A 16,258-nucleotide genomic window follows, 5' to 3' on the forward strand; every position below is an offset into this window, starting at 1 on the left:
GCACTTGCCCACAAGGGGGCAGTGTCAGACTGTGCAATCACAGACACAGAGGTGGGAAATTCCCTACAGCTCGTGTGTTTGAACCAGGAAGAAAAAGAGCGGCAAGAGAGTACAGCCCCGGAGTTCAGCCAGGACAGAGCTACGTGTGGTCTCCCTGAACAGAGGGCTCTTTTGCAACCGGATTCTTGGAAGAATCACCCTGTGGAAGTGGGTTCTGCCAACCCCGGTCTGCAGGACTTTGTTTTCACCGAGGATCTAACCGGACTGCAGAGCATCGCGCCTGGAGTGCATATCCAGGGGCTGTGACAACTTGACTGCAGAGCATCACACCCTGAGTGCAAGGCCGTTACCGACACAAGGGAGCCATCCGTGCAACCGTGACCTCCCTTCTTCTGCTCGGTGTGCCCCAGGACTAAGAGACTGACTAGAATCTGTTACCAGCGGGAGAAGATCAAAGGAGAAGACCGAGGAGCTGCATCCTTTCAGCGCTGCACCGGGACCCATCATCGTGAGACTCCAGGCCTGCGACGTGGGAGCGGCATCTTCTTCTGGGATAGACTGGTACGTGATTGTAGGGAAAGTTAGGGAAAGTTGCCGCCATTTCTTTGTTTTTTTCTCTTGTCTTTTTTTCCTTGCTGCGTACCCGGAAGGAGTGAAGATCCGGGGACTCCACCATACACATGTGCGCAGATAGTTCGGTTGACTGTTATAAATATGTTTCATAGTAAAGAAATGTTACTACCGGTAAAATCTGAGTATGGGGATTTTGTTGGAATAGAGCATACACACACACCCGCGGCCCTACCACCGGTCGCTTCATACTAAAAAGAAAAATCTAAATCACATCAATATTAAAAGTGACCAGCATTACACTTATACATAGTTTTTAAAGTAACTCAGCAGGAGGTTGTTCCAAACATCTTGGAGAACTAACCCCAGATCTTCAGTGTATGACACTTGTGTAGCGATGACCTAAAGATCACCACAGTGCAGGATGCAATTATGGTAGACAAGATGAGATTGTAGAACCTTAATTAGGCTTTATTAACAGGCAGGGAATAAGCATTTACACAAGTGAACAGGGTAATTATTATGGCATCAGTAAAGTTTTAACACACTGCAACCCTAGCTGGAGCGCCAGCTATCACAGAAAGCACTGACATGCCCACAGGGTTTGGGGTTACACGTCACTGGGCCGCAGTGCTTCTTCTGGGTTGCCGTGGTAGCCTTGTCCAGTTGCCGTGACCCCAGCGGTCTCAATAAAGGATGGGGATGGGGACGATGGGAGTAGTTGTTCGTGATGCCACCTGTGGTGTGCGGCCAGTTATCAGCCGCCACTGCGGGACTTCTTTCTTCTGCGGCAGATGATAACGCAGCTTGGGTGTCACAGCTCTCCACAGGCAGAGCTAGGCCCCAGGGAGGATGATAGGAGTGGTAGTAGTCGCCGATGGCGATGGCGCGCACTGTTAGAGGCGCCAGCAGTAACGGGACCATATAGAGGCTACAGTTCAAGGTCTTTACTCACTGGAAGCAAACCACCGTTGGAGCACCGAGCTATGCTGTGATGGCCTTCAGCCGATCCCGGATACTTCGGAAGTCGAGGCCGGTGTTTTCTTGTGTGTGTCACCTTTCGACGGTTTCCCTGCATCCCCAGCTTCTGGGCCGTGGAAAGGGTCACAGGTGCCTTCTGCACTCTCCGCGAACTCTGGGATACCAATTGTTTATTAATAACCTGCGTTAAGCCTCTAGCTCCAGACCACGGGTCCTGAATTGTCCGAGTATCTGCTTAGCTCCTCCTTGCCTCACCCGGAACCGACTGACTATTGTGTGAGATGGCTCCTAACTCCCCTGTTGGTGCCCCGCCTCCCGGGTTCCTGGACTAGTGGGCAAGAGGTCCCATACCTCACGATGGCCATCTCAGCACCTTAAGTGTGTTCTTGGTGGTTATCGGTGACGACCTCCTCCATATCCGAGACGGTGCAGTACCCTGTGGCGCCTGAAGCTGCAGGGGCACCACATCACCACAACAGTAAACTTGGCAGACACAAACAAAGCACAGCTGTACTCCACTAATAGATTGGCCTTCACTACTCAGGCCATACGGATACCGTGATCTGGCTGCAGATGCCTACTCTACACCCTATCAAGTGTGCACACCGGTAAAGACTCATGGTCCAGGAAGGGACAGGAGCTCAGTGCTGAGATACTTGTCGGTGCACACTTTTCCTTGCAGGACAGGGGAGTAAGTCTTCTCTCTCAAATTTGTCGACCTCAGGAACATCTCGGTCTGGTACTCGCACAATAGTGATCAGAGATCTCTTACGATCCAGCTTGCAGTCACACTCAAGGCTTGCACATACATACCTCTTCCCAAACTGTCACTGCCAGACAGTACACAGTTAGTATCCCTTCTCTCTCACTTCCCTCTGGCATCTCGACTGCTCCAGTTCCTTCCTAAACTCTTCTCCTGCTCTCGCACTTTGCCGCACTTTTTGGAGCCAAGTTCACAGTTCAGAAGGGGACTGAGCTGGCCAGATCATAACGTATAGAAAACACGGGAGCTTTCCTCTTATAGTCATAGTGCTCTAACCATTTCATGAGGGCGATACCCCTACACTTGTGTAAATCCTGCCCTGTCTGTATGAAATTCCAGACAGATTGGGAGATGTTGAGATTAGTGCTCCATGGGGGCCGGATCATCTCTTCCAGAACTTCTCATTCTTCTTTACACTGAAGATAGTTCTTAGTGACATTTGCTGGATGTTTGGGATAATTTTTCTGCTGCAGATTAAATTTGGAGTCAGTCAGATAAATATATAAAATCTGCAAACTAAAGGCCTCTTTACACGCTGCGATCTCGCTAGCAAGATTGCTAGCGTGCGTACCCGCCCCCATCGGTTGTGCGTCACGGGTAAATCGCTGTCCGTGGCGTACAACATCGCTCGGACCCGTCACACTACTTACCTGCCTAGCGACGTCGCTGTGACCGGCGAACCGCCTCCTTTCTAGGAACGTCACTAAGCGGCCTCCCAATAGAAGCGGAGGGGCGGAGATGAGCGGGACATAACATCCCGCCCACCTCCTTCCTTCCTCATTGCCGGCGGCCGCAGGTAAGGTGAGGTTCCTCGTTCCTGCGGTGTCACACATATTGATGTGTGCTGCCGCAGGAATGACGAACAACATCGTACTTGCAGCAGCAACGATATTTGGGTAACTGGACAGCATGTCAACGAGCAACAATAAGGTGAGTATTTTTGCGCATGTCACACGCAACGACGTTGCTAACGAGGCCGGATGTGCGTCACGAGCTCCGTGACCCCAACAACATCGCGGTATTGCGTGTAAAGCAGCCTTTAGACTATACAGGTAACAATAGAACAACATATATAAATCTTTATTTAGAATACATACAACATTGATAAAAAAGATATAAAAAAAATGATGTACAGTAAACGTGATAACCGGATTAGACAAAATAAGAGTAGGGGGTTGTGGTGAAAAAGTAAAAAGAAAACAATCGTAAAGTTATCATATCAGTATTTACATACAGTATATACACCAAGGTGCAAACAAATGCATAAATATTAAAGACCCCACATGTAAAAAAAAAAATATGATTTAAATCTTTTAAAATATGTAGCCACAAGTGGGTACACATAAAGGAGAAAGTGAAGAAAGTATATTGTGGCACCCTGGACAAGCCAGGGGCCACAGGTTATTACACCACCACACCCTACACCCCGGTTAGGCACATCAAGCCAGAACACAAAACCCTTGTTGCCTTCCTTCAGGGGCTGGTGTCCACACCAGGGGGTGGAGCCAGGCGGTTGGTCTCCACCCACCAAGGAGTTCACAGTCCTGGAGGAGGGAACAACAGTCAGATTAGTTATGGAGGAGCAAGTGTGAGGAGCAAAGTGGTAGTTGAGCGATCTGAAGTTAGTCCGGGTGTGTGGCCTGGACGGAGAAGCAAGGTTGGCAGACGGTGGTGACCGTCTGCAGGAGTGGCCTATCTGAGTTTACCGTAAGGACCGTGGACGGGCGGTGGCCCGGCGGTACCGGACCGGTACACAAGGAGAAGCCAGCACCATTGGCAGGGGCTTTTCGGACCCCGGCAAGGCTAGGAGTCACCGTGAATTTGCCGAATCCGTTAGTGAAGGGGACCTCCTGGGTTTCCAAACAGTCAAGTCCCGAAAGAAGGCAACAGTCCAACCCAGTGAGAGAGACACCGCCACCGCCAAGGCAACCGTTTCTCAGGGCAAGCGCCTGCGGGCAAAAGGGGCTCCTCCGACCCATATCCAAGCCGGGGAGCAGGTTACCGGTGGGAACCCATTGGAACCGTCAGAAGTACATAGGTGCAGGGAAAGGCAGTCACCGTCAACCTGCCGGGGAAAAGCAACAGCAGCCATCCGTGGGACCCGTCTTTCCAGCCGTGTGTTTTACCGAGAACTGTGTCATCGTCTCAGGCTGAGTGAGTACCACCATGCCGTGCGGCACAGCGCTGCCCCCGCGACCCTGCACCTCACCAGGCCCCGCAACCCGCCTGCCATCATCCATCCCTACCCCATCACCGGGCCCCGGGACAACAAAACACCCTGCCCACGGAGGGGAGAACTAACAACTCAGCTGTTCCCTGTCACCGCTCCCGGGATCCCCGTCCAGAGCAGCGGTGGTGTCACCAAAATCACCACAACCGTGGGTGGCGTCACGGACAATATCCATAATCAAAACCGCCACAACCAATCATCCCCCTTTTCACTCACGGGCGAGGAGCGCCGCTCGAGTCCCCGGGATCCGGCCCACCGCTCGAGCCACCACTGAGCAGCAGCAGCGGCCGCAGCAGCAGCGGCAGCCGGACCCGAGCAGTGGGAGAGCGCAGCATCCCCTCCTCCGCCCGCGACAACTTGGCGCTGTGAACAGGATCTTACCGCTCTGCCGTCTGGTAGAGGTGCACCTTGTTACCGCCGGAGGTGTCCGGCCGAAGAATTTCAGAAGCCGCCATCTTTGGCGTGAAAAGTTCCCGCTCGAGCGTCTCCTCGAGTAGTGGAGGCGCGAAGGCCAAAACCCCGCCCCTGGAGAGGAGGAGCCGGAAAGAGGCTAAGGGGGACAGAAACAAGATGTCTGCGCCCGACGGAGCCGCTGGCGGAGCGGCGGACGCAGCCGTGGGAGCACCCGCAGATGGGAACGGGCCTGCCCAGGTCCCGGCCGTGCTGGCAGAGGGTGCCGCGGCCCCGGCTCTTGCTCAGGTGATGCCGTTCTCTTTCCCCTATGTGCCCGGAGCTGCCTGGCTACCGCAGTACGATGGGAAACCTGATGTCTTGCAGGTTTTCCGAAAGAAACTTAGTCCGCTACTGGAGCTGTACCCCCTGACTGATAAGCAACATGCAGCGCTAGTGCTGGGGCAGCTAACCGGCGCAGCTGAGCAAGAGGAGGAGACCTGGGCCGAGGGGAACCGGTCCTCTGTAGCCACCATCTTTGAAAAGTTACAGGCTGCCTTTGAGACCCGTATTGAAGCCGAGTTGCGAATGCAGTTCTATCAATGCCGACAAGGGCCCGCAGATAGCATTCGGGACTATGCCCTGCGCCTGCAAACCGCACTCCGCACACTGAAGCGGGTGGATACCATCAACAGTGTGGACAGTAACAAGATGTTAAGTGAGCAGTTTGTGCAGGGGATGAGGTCCTCGGAGGACCGCAAACAACTCCGGCTGTGGGCCCTAGAGCATCCTGATGTGGACTTTGCTGTGTTAAAGGAACAGGCCATCAAAGCTCTGCAGCCCCCTGCATCTGAACCTCATGAGCCCGCCCCATGGCCGGTTGAGACTGCTCCTGTTGTGGTGACCCCTACCCTAACAACACCTCCAGGGCCTGCAGCCCCAAGTGGAACGATGGAAGAACTGGCTGTCCAGGTCCGCCGCATGGATGGAGACCTCGCCAAGATCCTCACCGCACTCCAGCCTCCAACCAGATCCCAGGCTCCGGTGAAGATGCAGCTCGCCGACAGCCCTGAGGACGTCCCCTGGATGCAGCGGAGAAGGGCCAATGACTCACGGTATGGACCCCCAAACTGTTACAGGTGCAGCAAACCCGGCCACTACTCCTGACAGTGTCCGTTAAACGAGCAACCCCTGGGGCCACGGGCCAATCCTCAGGAGTAGAACCCCATGGCCCCCCAGACTGGCGGGACCGGTACATCGGGGCCCGGCCCATAATCCCCGTGGCTGTAGACGGCATCCCGGTGATGGGTCTCCTGGACACTGGATCACAGGTAACCACCATACCATACACATTGTATCAACGGTATTGGGGAACAGACGAGCTGGCTCCCCCAGATGCCAGTATAACACTGATTGCTGCCGATGGACTCCCATTGACCCAAGTGGGGTACAAACAAGTGGCCATAACCGTGGGGCGAGCTGAACTGCAACACCAGGGTATAATTGTGATAATGAATGAACCCAGTGATCATAACCCGAAGATAGTGCTAGGAACCAATGTGATGGAGCACTGTATGAGTGATGTGCTGACCCTACTGCAGTAGCTGGCCGCCACGGCGGCGGGGAACCGACAGAGAGCTGTGCAGCGTGAGATCCGAGCCTTGATGTATCGCCAACATGTGAACTCGACAGGAGGAGAGATTGGTGGGGTGAGAGTGATGGATGTGGCCCCTTTGATTGTGCGATGATGATTTGGTGTAGGGCAGCAGTAGGGCCCCAGGGGCGTGACTACCCTGCCATGATAGAGCCCATGCCCTCCGAACACTGGCCCACAGTAATAACCGCCCGAGGGGTGGTAGATGTAAAGAAGGGGAGAGTGCCTGTGAGGGTGCTGAACTGTGGGGAGGAAGAAGTCAGGCTTCCCCGGTACGCTACACTGGCCAATTTGCTCACTCTGGACCCCCACACCATCCGCGAGTCAGTTCCCCCAACCTCACCCCTTCCTGCCAGCACTCACCCGCCCCAAGGTGAGTTAGATGAGTGGCACCGACAGTTACACGTAGGCACTGATGATACCCCTGCACACCACAAAGAAGGGGTCTACCGGGTGGTACGGGAGTATGAGCGAGTTTTTAGCAAACATCCCCTAGACTTTGGGCAGATTAAAGGGGTCCAACACCATATCCCCACCGGTGAACACCCCCCTATCAAAGAGAGGTACAGGCCTATTCCCCCTGCACACTACCAATGTGCCAAGGACATGTTGAAGAACATGAGGGAGGCAGGGGTTATCAGGGATAGCTGTAGTCCCTGGGCCGCCCCGTTGGTACTGGTTAAGAAGAAGGACGGCACCATGCGGATGTGTGTGGATTACCGGAAGATTAACCAGATCACGCATAAAGATGCTTACCCACTGCCCCGTATTGAAGAGTCCTTGGCCGCACTGAGAACCGCAAACTACTTCTCTACCCTTGACCTCACCAGCGGGTATTGGCAAGTGGCCGTGGCACCCGAAGACCGGGAGAAAACTGCCTTCACCACCCCAATGGGGCTCTGTGAATTCAACAGTATGCCGTTCGGGCTGTGCAACGCCCCTGGAACCTTCCAACGGCTGATGGAATGCTGTCTGGGGCATTTAAATTTCAAGACCGTCCTGTTGTACCTGGATGATGTGATTGTGTACTCACAGACATATGAAGCCCACCTGGAGCACCTAGCCGAGGTGTTCGCGTCCCTTGCCAAATACGGGATGAAGTTGAAGCCCTCCAAGTGTCATCTGCTGAAACCCAGAGTGCAGTACCTAGGGCATGTGGTGGGTGCAGAAGGTGTCGCCCCCGACCCCGAGAAGATCACTGCCATCCAAGACTGGCCGAGACCGACCACAGTGAGGGAAGTAAGGCAGTTTCTGGGCCTGGTGGGGTACTACCGTCGCTTCGTTAAGGGGTACACGAAGATGGCTGCCCCAATGCAAGACCTCCTCGTGGGACAGACCAAAGGTGGTAGACCCCTCGGAGCCCCACTGGTGTGGGAAGAGAGGCATGAGGAATCCTTCCGCCAGCTGAAAGCGGCCTTGACTGGAGAGGAGATCCTAGCGTACCCTGATTACAGCCGCCCATTCATCCTCTACACTGATGCCAGCAATGTGGGCTTGGGGGCAGTCCTATCCCAGGTCCAGGACGGGAAAGAAAAAGTGATTGCTTATGCTAGCCGAAAGCTCCGACCGACTGAACGGAACCCTGAGAACTACAGCTCTTTCAAGCTTGAGCTCCTGGCGCTGGTGTGGGCTATCACCGAGCGGTTCCGCCATTACCTGGCAGCAGCGAAATTCACTGCTTTCATGGACAACAATCCACTGACCCACCTGGACACAGCCAAGTTGGGCGCGTTGGAACAGTGGTGGGTGGCCAGGCTAGCCAACTATGATTTCACCATCAAATACAGGGCCAGCCGTGCCAACGTTAATGCTGATGCACTCTCTCGGATGCCCCACCTGTCGGAAGAAGGGTGCGAGGATGACGACCTCGAAGAGATTGAGTTGCCTGCATTTCACCAGCCGCCAACTGAGAAGGTGCATGTCTACCAACAACGGGTGAACCTGAACCCGCTGCCCAGTCAGGAGTGGCAGGAAGCTCAAGATCAGGCGCCCGCTGTCCGCCTAGTCAAGATCTTGGTGGAGCAAGGCGCTGCTGGGATAGACCCTGCCGCCCCGGCTGAAGCCCAACGCCTGTGGCGAGAACGGACCCGGCTGTACCTATACCAGGGAAAGTTGTACCGTGAGCTGATCAACCCGAAGACTCATGAGAAAATCCGCCAGTTGGTGATTCCCCAAGCTAACGTACCCACCGTTCTACAAGCGTACCATGATGGTGCTGGGCACTTCGGATGGAAGAAACTGGAGATGCTGTTGAGAGAGCGGTTCTATTGGAGTGGAATGCGGGAATCTGTAGAGGCCTGGTGCCGAGAGTGTGGCCCTTGCACGCTGAGAAGGAAGGACGAGGCCAGCCAGAAGGCACCCCTACACCCGATCGTTACACATCAAGCGCTGGAGCTGGTCGCCCTGGACCATGTAAAGCTCACCCCCAGCCGAAGTGGGTACACCTACACTCTAACCATGGTAGACCACTATTCAAAGTTCATGGTGGTTGTCCCAGTCAAAGACCTAACTGGCCGTACCACCGCTAGAACGTTCCAGGCTTATTTCTGCCGACCACATGGATACCCTGAGAAGGTGCTTACCGACCAAGGCCCGGCATTTGAGGCTGAGGTGTTCCATGAATTTTGTCAGTTGTATGGCTGCAAGAAGATCCGGACCACGCCTTACCATGCCCAAACCAACGGCATGTGTGAAAAGATGAACCACCTGGTCCTGGGCCTCCTCAAGACGTTGCCGCTAGAAGAGCGGAACCTCTGGCCGGAGAAGCTACCTGACTTGGTCGATATGTACAACAAAATCCCTTCCAGCTCAATGAAATACACTCCAGCATACCTGTGGATCTGGACATGGGATTGGAAGCCCCGGAGGCACTCCCTTCGACAGGAGGGTGCAATACCGACAGATTCAGGAATATGTTGAAAAGAACTTGAGTCGGAGTCGGGAGCAACAGGAGCAGCGCTTCAACCAGAAGGCGTCTGCTGGCCCTTTTCAGCCTAGAGATGTAGTGCTAAAGCGGAAGAGAAGGACCCACAAGCTGGATGATCAATGGGAACAAACTCCATATGTCATACAGCCCACAGGATGGGAAGATGGGAAGGCCTACCAGATCAGTCGTGACCAAGGGGGCACTTTGGCCATGGTTTCCCGGGACCATCTAAAGAGGTGCCCACCAGCATTGAGGGCAGCAGCTGAAGATCCGGTTCCTACACCGGCAGAGAAGGCGAAGGAAGTAATCCACACCGTGATGGGTGACTTCCCGGCGGACTGGCCTACGCAGAACGGCGTGGTGATTCTTCCAGTGATACTGTTCCCACAACTCGTGGATGAGGAAGTGATGGAAGCGGTCAACCGTGCCCAGCTCCCCTATGCCTCCGCCTGCCCCACACTATAACAGGGAAGAGGAACTGATTGTTCCCTCTCCCCTGCTGCCTGTCACCACTGACACCGGACCCCGGAGGTCCACTCGTCCCAACCTAGGTAGACCCCCACTTAGGTACCGGGAAACCACTATTTAGAGGGGGGGAACATGTGTGTGTTTTAAAGTTTGAGAAGTTTTGAATGATAAGTGCATAATATACCAAAAATTCATCTGATTGTCAGCTGCTGATTAAAACCGGTTGTTACCAGCACCGTTGTACCCGTGGGGACCATCTACAGTTTTACATAGAAACTACTATGAACATGCCTGAGAACTTGCAAGGCAACCACAAACTTGTGGCCTGTAAATAATTATGTTGTTACAGCTCCCACCGTTGCCGCCTCCGGAGAGGCAGATTGTAGGAAGGGCCCGCAGTGGAGTAGGCTGGGGCCCAGCCACCACCGGAACCGGTGGCAATCCTCTGGGGGTTTCAGGGGCTCCCCATGGACGTGGGTCCCCTGAAAAGGACAGAACCCGCTCGGGCAACTTGTGCAGGACTGGGGGTCAAGGGGTGCTGCCTGTTTGCTTAGGGGCAGCATCAGGGTCAGGTTGCTTGGGTGGGAGAGAGCGGAAGCCGTAACCGTTTACCTTTGCAACGTTTAAGTAAGAGTACCTCCCGATGTGGGAAGATGTTATTTTAATTGTATGTCTGTTACCGTTATTTATATCTTTTTCAGTTGGTGAAAATAAAACCGGTGATGGACGGGCAGCCCGTGGATGGTCTGCATTTTGCTAAGGGGGAATGTGGCGCCCTGGACAAGCCAGGGGCCACAGGTAATTACACCACCACACCCTACACCTCGGTTAGGCACAACAAAGCCAGAACACAAAACCCTTGTTGCCTTCCTTCAGGGGCTGATGTCCACACCAGGGGGTGGAGCCAGGCGGTTGGTCTCCACCCACCAAGGAGTTCACAGTCCTGGAGGAGGGAACAACAGTCAGATTAGTTGTGGAGGAGCAAGTGTGAGGAGCAAAGTGGTAGTTGAGCGATCTGAAGTTAGTCCGGGTGTGTGGCCCGGACGGAGAAGCAAAGTTGGCAGACGGTGGTGACCGTCTGCAGGAGTGGCCTATCGGAGTTTACCGTAAGGACCGTGGACGGGCGGTGGCCCGGCGGTACCGGACCGGTACACAAGGAGAAGCCAGCACCATTGGCAGGGGCTTTTCGGACCCCGGCAAGGCTAGGAGTCACCGTGAATTTGCCGAATCCGTTAGTGAAGGGGACCTCCTGGGTTTCCAAACAGTCAAGTCCCAACAGAAGGCAACAGTCCAACCCAGTGAAAGAGACACCGCCACCGCCAAGGCAACCGTTTCTCAGGGCCAGCGCCTGCGGGCAAAAGGGGCTCCTCCGGCCCATATCCAAGCCGGGGAGCGGGTTACCGGTGGGAACCCATTGGAACCGTCAGAAGTACATAGGTGCAGGGAAAGGCAGTCACCGTCAACCTGCCGGGGAAAAGCAACAGCAGCCGTCCGTGGGACCCGTCTTTCCAGCCGTGTGTTTTACCGAGAACTGTGTCATTGTCTCAGGCTGAGTGAGTACCACTGTGCCGTGCGGCACAGCGCTGCCCCCGCAACCCTGCACCTCACCAGGCCCCGCAACCCGCCTGCCATCATCCATCCCTACTCCATCACCGGGCCCCGGGACAACAAAACACCCCACCCAAGGAGGGGAGAACTAACAACTCAGCTGCTCCCTGTCACCGCTCCCGGGATCCCCGTCCAGAGCAGCGGTGGTGTCACCAAAATCACCACAACCGTGGGTGGCGTCACGGACAATATCCATAATCAAAACCCACACAACCAATCATCCCCCTTTTCACTCACGGGCGAGGAGCGCCACTCGAGTCCCCGGGATCCGGCCCACCGCTCGAGCCACCACCGAGCAGCAGCAGCGGCAGCCGGACCCGAGCAGTGGGAGAGCGCAGCATCCCCTCCTCCGCCCGCGACAATATAGTATATGAAAGCATCCATGGGTCTATAGAAAATAAAAGACATAGAATATTAGAAAAGCATAGGCTGTGTAGAGCCAAATGAAATATGAAACCTAACTGCTTGCAGTGCATATTACCTAGAAGTGCCCGCCTCACGTTTCACTGTGGCATCTTCCATGAGCGTAACGCTCTTGTGCAGTGTGCACAAAAGTGTTAGGCAGATGTGGATAAAATGCTGGAAAATAAGAATTCATTTAAAAATATATGTTAAAGGGTTTGGCCAGTACTTTTTTAATGATGGCCTATCTGTAGGATAGATCATCAATATCAAAATGGTGGAGTTGCGACATCCGGCTCTCCCGCCAATCTGCTGCTCCTACAGCTGGTGGCGGTCGGATTTGAGTACATTTGGCTACTGTCGGCACCAAGAATAGCTGATCAGTGGGGGTGCCAGGTGTCACACTCCCTCCGATCCTAAAGATAGGCCATCGGTATAAAAGTACCAAACAACCATTTAAATAATTTATTTTTTATTAATTAACAAAATGCAAGATGAACGAACAAAACAAAAATCTAAATAACATCAAGATTTAGTCACCACCCTGTGTCTTCAAAACAGCATATACTGTATGATATGTTTACATTTTTTTTTCTTTAGTCCGCCTAGTGATTAGCTCAGGGTCATATGTCAAACACTAGCCCATGGGCTGCATCTGGCCCACAGTCCAATTTTATTTGGCCCATGATAATATTCTGTATGTGAGGACTTTAATGTACGGGGTTAAAATTTCCCCACAAAACATAGTCTATGATGTTCCCTGAGTCAAATGAGGTAGCTGTGCAAAATTTCGTGATTGGAAATGCGATGGTACAGATTGCTTTAACGGACATACACACACACACACATACATACATTCACTCAGCTCTATATATTAAACTAGCTGTAGTACCCGGTGTTGAAACTCTCCCACTCTCCCACCCTCCCTCTCTTCTTCTCTCTCCCACTCTCTTTCTCTCTCTTTCTCCCTCACTCCTTCTCTTTCCCTCTCTCCCATTCTTCATCTCTCCTTCTCTCATCTTGTTTCCCTCTATCCCAATCTCACTCTCTCCCTCTCTCCCTCTCTCCCACTCTTGCTCTCTCCCTCTCTCCCACTTTCCCACTCTCCCACTCTCCCACTCTCACTCTCTCTCACTCTCTCCCTCTCTCCCACTCTCCCACTCTCCCACTCTCCCTCTCTCCCACTCTCCCTCTCTCCCACTCTCCCTCTCTCCCACTCTCCCACTCTCCCACTCTCCCACTCTCCCACTCTCCCTCTCTCCCACTCTCCCTCTCTCCCACTCTCCCTCTCTCCCTGTGGAAAAATAGAAGTAGAGCTGTGATTGATTGCTATATGCCACCTGATAACTATCCAGGCTAACTGTCAAAACAGCCAATATATTGCCTCACACATCCAAACAGTAAGTAAGCATTTTTTGGTGAATAACTGTAAAGCGCGGGGTTAAAATTTCCCCTCAAAACACAATCTATGATTTTCCCTGGATCATATGAGGTGTCTGTGCAAAAGTTTGTGATTGTAAATGCGACGGTGCGGATTTCTTTAGTGGACACACACACACACACACACACACACACACACATACACACACACACATACACACACACATACACACACACATACACACACACATACACACACACATACACACATACACACACACACATACACGTACCTTTATATATTAGATGGCAATAATAATAATAAGTCATTGCATATTTATAACACATTAACACATATATTCACATTGTTTTTATTTATTTTTCCTTAATTCATTTGGTCCCAAAAAATGAAGATTTTTTTTTTTTTTTAAACATTAAGGTCAACGGAAACAATATTGAACAATGAGTTTGCATCTGTTGGGATTTTTTTTAAGTTAAATATTTTTTGTTTTGTTTAAGGTCAATAATAAAATGCAATATGTATCTGCAACTTCTATGACAGGGAAAGAAAAACTGTTTGGTACAGATTAAAATTTACTATGAAGGGTAACAGTGGTGCCATTACAACCAGCTGTCAGTATATAGATACACATGCAGAAATACAAGCAGGAATGGAATATGTTTCCTAAACTATGATAATCCCCCTCCCCACAGAGGTCTATTACAGATGTAGATACTCTCTTTTCATAATACCTCAAAGAACATGAGCTGTTTTTTATGTATTTTCTTCCCGCAAAATACCAAACACTTACAGAGACATTTATTAAAGAAGTGGCACATTTTAGAATTTACAGACCTCACACCTTTTTATTTTTTTTTTTCTCTTCATAGTTTTCTAGAAAAATGACTTGAATTAAGAATCTAATAATCTTGTGATTCATGTAGATATGAAGCCGACTGCTGGGGAGAATCAAATCAACTACTGGAGTATGATAGAATTCCAGAACAGAACATTTCAAAATTGGGAAAAAAGATAAACTACTTCTCGAGGTTTGAGTTTTCATACATTATATACTAGATGAGTGTATTCGTATTTTATATATACTAGCTGCAGTACCCGGCATTGCCCGGGATAGTAACTCTCTCTGTTTCTCTCCCAGTCTCTGTCTTTTTCCCTTTCTGTCTGTGTCTGTCTCTCCTTCTGTCTGTCGCTTTCCCTATCGGTCTCTCTCTCTCTGTCTCTTTGTCTGTATCTTTCCCTGTCTATCTGTCTGTCTCTTTCCCTATCTGTCTGTCACTCTCTCTGTCTGTCTGTCTCTTTCTCTGTCTGTCTCTTTGTCTGTGTCTATCTCTGTCTGTCTGTTTCTTTGTCTGTCTGTTTCTGCCTGTCTTTGTCTGTCTGTGTCTTTCCCTGTTTGTCTCTTTCCCTGTCTGTCTCTTTGTCTGTCCCTGTCTCTGTCTATTTCCCTGTCCGTCTATTTCCCTGTCTGTCTCTTTCCCTGTTTGTCTGTCTCTTTCTGTCTCCTTTTCTGTCCCTGTCTGTCTGTATCTTTCCCTGTCTGTCTCTTTCCCTGTCTGTCTCTTTCCCTGTCTGTCTCTTTCCCTGTCTGTCTCTTTCCCTGTCTGTCTCTTTCCCTGTCTATGTGTCTATTTCCCTGTCTTTTTCCCTGTCTCTTTGCCTTTCTGTCTGTGTCTGTCTCTTTCCCTAGCTACATTTTGACACGCCAACATTCAATTTAAGGGCATGGCTGCGCTTTCTTCTGAAGTTCTGGCTGCACTGTGGTTCCCAGCTCCATTGACTTTAATGGAGGCAGGTTTTTTGGTGAATAACTCTAAAGCGCGGGGTTAAAATTTCCCCTCAAAACATAGTCTATGACATTCCCTGAGTAAAATGGAGTGTCTGTGCAAAATTTTGTGATTGTATATGCACGGTGTAAATTCCTTTAGTGAACATACATACATACATACATACATACATACATACATACATACATACATATTCAATTCTGTCAGATAATACTCAGTTTCTTCTTGAAAATGATTGCAATCACAAATTCTTTGGTATTATTATCTTCATTTAATTTGTCTTCAATGGAAAAAAAAAATTGTCATAAAGCCAAATTGGATATAATTCCACACCAAACATAAAAAAGGGGGGGTCAAAAGTATTGGCACTGTTTGAAAAATCATGTGATGCTTCTCTAATTTGTGTAATTAACAGCACCTGTAACTTACCTGTGGCACCTAACAGGTGTTGGCAAAAACTAAATCACACTTGCAGCCAGTTGACATGGATTAAAGTTGACTCAGCCTCTGTCCTGTGTCCTTGTGTGTACCACATTGAGCATGGAGAAAAGAAAGAAGACCAAAGAACTGTCTGAGGACTTGAGAATCCAAATTGTGAGGAAGCATGAGCAATCTCAAGGCTACAAGTTCATCTCCAAAGATCTGAAAGTTCCTGTGTCTACGGTGCGCAGTGTCATCAAGAAGTTTAAAGCCCATGGCACTGTGGCTAACCTCCCTAGATGTGGAAGGAAAAGGAAATTTGTCGAGAGATTTCAACGCAATATGCGGATGGTGGATAAAGAACCTCGACTAACATCCAAACAAGTTCAAGCTGCCCTGCAATCCGAGGGTACAACAGTGTCAACCCGTACTATCCGTCGGCGTCTGAATGAAAAGGGACTGTGTGGTAGGATACCCAGGAAGACCCCACTTCTTACCCCGAGACATAAAAAAGCCAGGCTGGAGTTTGCCAAAACTTACCTGAGAAAGCCTAAAACGATTTGGAAGAATGTTCTCTGGTCAGATGAGACAAAACTAGAGCTTTTTGGGAAAAGCCATCAACATAGAGTTTATAGGAAAAAAAAGAGGCATTCAAAGAAA

The 16,258-nt window shown here is 51.1% G+C and overlaps 1 protein-coding gene across 1 annotated transcript in view; it reads left to right on the forward strand.

The window, feature by feature from the left end:
• Window positions 1-16,258, forward strand: part of LOC142297349 (uncharacterized) — a 138,192-nt gene that overhangs the window by 101,721 nt on the left and 20,213 nt on the right. Inside the window, 1 exon segment of the mRNA XM_075341582.1 lies at window positions 7,738-8,330. Coding sequence (XP_075197697.1) covers window positions 7,738-8,330 — 593 coding nt within the window.

The sequence above is a fragment of the Anomaloglossus baeobatrachus genome, chromosome 3 (assembly GCF_048569485.1).
Source record: "Anomaloglossus baeobatrachus isolate aAnoBae1 chromosome 3, aAnoBae1.hap1, whole genome shotgun sequence".
Classification (NCBI taxonomy): Eukaryota; Metazoa; Chordata; class Amphibia; order Anura; family Aromobatidae; genus Anomaloglossus; species Anomaloglossus baeobatrachus.